This window comes from Saccostrea cucullata, unplaced genomic scaffold, assembly GCF_032062105.1.
Source record: "Saccostrea cucullata isolate Sc308-1 unplaced genomic scaffold, CSIRO_AGI_Scuc_v1 ctg1139, whole genome shotgun sequence".
NCBI classification, from domain to species: domain Eukaryota; kingdom Metazoa; phylum Mollusca; class Bivalvia; order Ostreida; family Ostreidae; genus Saccostrea; species Saccostrea cuccullata.
Window position 1 is genome coordinate 85,051 of NW_026924508.1, and position 5,014 is coordinate 90,064.

Here is a 5,014-nt window from a genome sequence, read left to right on the forward strand (position 1 = left end):
GTCATTACGTACATATGGCGTCATTACTTATGAAAATATTCAGTGCTTTGAAGTCAGCATATACTCCCGTGTTTAAGAACTTAATTAAATATATCTCCATCAAAGTTTGATTTGGGGGGCAAATATTGGTTAAAACCGAACAAAGTTCTTTCACGCAGTGGTATAAGAGGTGTTGCAGATAAGAGATGGGTACCCTAAAGCGTAACAGACGGACAGACGTACAGACAGACGGAATTAACGATAACTATATACCCTCCCGCTTTTCAAGCGGGGGTATAATGAAAGTAATATATAAAATCATGCAGTTTAAAATGAGAAGCATCATTTGAATGAATTATTACATAAATTATAAATTAAAATGAGTGTCATGTTAAATGTATAAATTGGTCTATGCTTTCAAACATAATTAAAAAAGACAAAAACATGAAAATACTGGAGAAAACATGAGTTTTTATTTATATGTAGTAAACGGTCAAATCATAAATCCCAATTTTGTAAATATTAAAATTAATCTAAAACATCTTAATGTTCCAATCACTGTTGTAACTGGTCACTTAATGATTTGACTAATGATCAAATTTTCTGTCGGATGAAGAAATACGTTCAAGAATGATTCTCGGTGACACATCGAATAAAACGTTTTATCTCCTTCGTTAGAAAAAACTTTCTGAGTTAAGCTAATTCATCATTTTCTATTACATTATCTTCAACATTAACATCCTCAAGGTCTGCGTAAAAATTTTCCATTTTATCAGGTGCTTCTATAGATTTTTTAGGCACACAATTTATATAAATCTCGTAGATAATATACAAGATGAGCAAACATACGATACTCGTTCCTATTGAAACTATGAGTATCGTCTTTGAATGGTAATCATTTATGGAACGCAAAGTTATAGCTTCGGAAGGGTTACTGGTATTCAATTCAGCTGTTTGATCTAAGAATAAAACAAATATATCTACATGTATTTAAAAAATAAACATGATCACAATATACGAAAGAAAAATTATTTGAATCTACTACGTATTTATTAAAAAACACAATTAACTGTATTCTTTGCAATGATGAAACAAAAAAATTATCCAGAAGAAAGAATGTTGATAATATCATAATACATCGATAATTATGACCATGTATTGCCTGATCGTGAGGAAAATATGAAGATATCTTCAGAAAAAACCTATTCCCTAAATAAATCTGAAGTTATCAATTCAACACCCATCTCATTTTCACTTTCAACTTAAACGTAAAGTTTCTGACATTACATTCTGATAAAACAATCATAAATTTTGAGACATGAGCCAGGCTATTGTGACGTCTACAGTACCCTCTGGAGTTTTCTTTTACCAAAAACTATGGTGGGAAATGCACTATGTCTCTGAGGAGGTTAAATGTGATGAAAAGCAAGCCGACGAGAGGGAAATATAAAGTTTTATTGCCCTGTCACATGAAAATCTTGAAACAACTAGAAACCAATCACATAAAGTGTTTAATAGAATTACAATGAGGTATATTATTAAGAGGTATAAGTTACATACGAGTATGTTCATTTAATGTACGAGTAATGTTTTCTGAACTCTAATTAGATTTTAATTTATTCGATTATGTAAGTGTAATCAATCTCATCAATCCCAGGTACCTTAAAGAGCAATAAGGATCGACCGTATATAACTAATTGCTTGACAATAAATATGTTAAATAAAATATCATGTCATTCATATCAATATTCCCAAAACTTTTCTTTATATACAATAAAACGCAGCATACTTATCGGAAATGTATATTTTCCAATCACAATGCAATTAAAATAATCCCAGAATTAGGTTTCAGGAAACTGGTTGAAGTTTGATACTAAAATCATTTACAAACAGAGAAATCTCACGAAATATGCCAGTTTACGACAAATTAAAGGAAACATAGATTTCGAATTTGCGATATTTAGAGAAAATCATTAATTTCCGGGTTGTCAAATGGCACGTCTGTTTTCTATTTCAAATTACATTTATCATCAGATATAAAATACATGTAATGTAGTCATGCAATAAGAAATTTTATGTTTTATTTTTTTTTTACCTTTTTATAAAATTTCTATAAAATTTAATTGTACACATGTACATTTGGTATGAAATGTCTTAACAATTAATCTCATAAAAGAACTTCAGAAAGTAGATGCATTTTCTGGTACTCTATACGGCTTTACAACTAGCAAAACAAATATAAACGTAGGAAATTTTAAACAGACAAGAGAAAAAATTATTCCTGACTTATATACTTCATCGAATTCAACGGCAGGAGATTTTATTTACTGACAATTTTGCAAACTTAAACAAATCAAGCTGAAATTTTAGCACGTATTCCTATATCACGCTATTTAATTTTCATATGAGTTTTATAAGCATACGTGTAGCATAAAATCCATAACATAAATAAATATTCTTGTTGACTGCCCCTCGTACATGCACATGTTAAAGATATTAATATGAAAATGGAAAAAGTTAATCTTTTGAACATTAATCACTGCTTACCAACAAAACAAGACATCTATCATTGATTCAATGCAATCATTAATATGGATACCTCTTGTTAGAAGACATCCAGTCACATGATTGCAATAAGAATTGGAACAATTACACAGGTAAGCACACATAAATCCATATCTTGATGGGGGGCATTGGGACGAACAGTCTAAATCAAAATAACCAGGAGGACAAGCTAGAATAAGAAAGTACTATAATTGTTTTATTTTTCATAATTTAGTTCAAACATTTTGTAAACTTCTGCATGGTAAAATCTATTTATAACAATTATTAATATGGAACAATTAAAATAACGAACATTGATCGATTTAATAAAAAATACAAACAATATACATCTGACAACAGGGCGTAAACATGGACCTCTAGAAATTCCATAAAGGTTTAAGAAACTGTCACTTTTTTTACAATGTTCATGAAAAACTTAAACAAAGATAAAAGAATTTCTTAAATATCTAAATATATGGAGACATCAGGGCAAATTTTGAGAAGATGGAAAAATATGCCAAAATAAACAAAATAAAGTTGTACCTTGACAAGTATGATTTACTTTGTAGTGGTTAGAACAACACTTTTGGTTATTTTCCTTGAGCGACCTGTTGAAAAAAAATTCAAAGGAATAATGTCTAATTATATCTTTTATTTTAAAACATGCATTCAGTCAGACTACACATACGGTTAGAAATCAGAAAAGTAGCATACCCGACAGCACAACCTTTTGTGTCTGAAAAAAGAAATTGAAAGCAAACACTTAAGGCTGTTTATCATTATTTTACGTTTCCTTTCTATTCAAAAATTAATTACAACTACTCAGATAGTGTCAAAACACTTGTTAAAATCATACAAATATATTTTATGTCTATTGTATAAGTAATGTTAATTTTTGATTGGTTTGAAGACACGATCGGAGACCACCTGCATGTGTACAAAACAAATACTGAGTCACAGCACAAGAATTCAGTACTTTGAAATAATAATAATAAAAAATAAAGGTTGAAACTGCAGCTCTTACCCTTTTCTTCTTTGGAACATCCATAAGTAGGGTTACATTCATTATGTGCACAATAACATGTGTCTCCGCATAATTTACCAAATGTTGGTGGTGGACAACTTTGCTTACACTCAAGTCCAAAATATCCAGGAGGACACTCTGAATGACATGATTTTTACTTGTCTAGATATTTCATTTATGGAAAATATTTTAAAATGTTTCATTCATTCTTCTACTTGAATTTCATAGCCATAAAATGTCTTACATGTAAATCTTCACATACCTTCACATACGCCTCCAACCTTCTGAAAATTTGTGCTACAGTTTTCTGTACCAAACCTACAGGTAAGTAAGAATTATTCTAAATCAGTAATATTCAAGATATCATGAAATTAACAAAACGGTTGAATGCATTGAAATTAAAAATGGTTTTCTCGATCAAAAAGCAAACTTACGTAATTCTGCACATGGAATAAATTATAAATCTTGCATAAATAAATAAATTTTGTTTGAAGTGTTGCTTTACAACCATATCCAAAAAGTATATAATATGATTAAGGAAATGGTTATGAATAAATCAGATTGAATTTGCCACAAGGAAATTTATTTTCAAGCATTGTATGTTACATGTATGAAAGCTTGATTAATTCAAATGTATATAACATGACATGTTGAATTTTACCAAACAGTTTACAAATAAAGGATTTCAATCAAATGATGGATGTGTTTATATTTTTCCTTTGGTATAAGTAATGATTTTGCCGTTGACTATCTTTATTACCAATGTAAAGCAAAGTAAAATTGACAGCTTTTATTGGTATATTCAAGTTGGTAAACTTATGAACAGCCAAACGTTATAACAACGCTTGCCAAAGGAAATGGCAATGGTATTCTCTGGTTACAAATGGTGATCAATGGTAATTATAAGCAACTGCATATATATCAGTTTATCACCATTTTCCAGAAATAACAAAGAGCTAAGTTCATTTTATGCATAAAATGTCCCTGTCCTTATATCAGTGAATAACGTGTTACCCTCCTTCCCATTAATATTTCATATTAGAAAATAAAGTAGAGATAGATACATGGTTACCAAAAGTCCAAGTGATAAATATTGCATTTTGAACCTAAACTTTAGAGTTATGATTTTTCTTTGGGCCAAAAATTGCTCTATGTGGCTCTTGCTCTTTCAAAAAGAAGTATGTTTGTTTCAGTGCTTAAATGCCAGGGTTTTTTTTAATAAACGTAATTTTATATAAACACCCCCTTCTCTTCAGGATATATTATTTTTCCAAAAAGAAGCGTTCATTTTTTTCAACTGCAATTGTGAATCACTGTGTAAAGAAAAAGCTATTCTCCCCTAAATAGTTGATTTATTCATCTGCAATGCAATTATGTTTGAGGAAACGTCACTCACACGTTCAGGAACGACCGCACTGAACTGATGTTTGCATTTACCTAGCTAGTTGCTCAGGCGAGCTACGTGAC

The 5,014-nt window shown here is 30.1% G+C and overlaps 1 protein-coding gene across 1 annotated transcript; it reads right to left on the reverse strand.

Moving 5' to 3' along the window:
* Positions 1-672: 672 nt before the first annotated feature.
* Positions 673-4,047, reverse strand: LOC134266582 (multiple epidermal growth factor-like domains protein 10). The gene is made up of 7 exons (XM_062748806.1): positions 3,982-4,047; positions 3,810-3,865; positions 3,548-3,685; positions 3,238-3,259; positions 3,067-3,131; positions 2,579-2,713; positions 673-728 (listed from the first exon to the last, which is right to left on the reverse strand). Exons 1-7 carry the CDS (start codon positions 3,993-3,995, stop codon positions 673-675), a joined length of 486 nt encoding a protein of 161 aa, XP_062604790.1. The 5' UTR covers positions 3,996-4,047.
* Between the last annotated feature and the right edge of the window lie 967 nt (positions 4,048-5,014).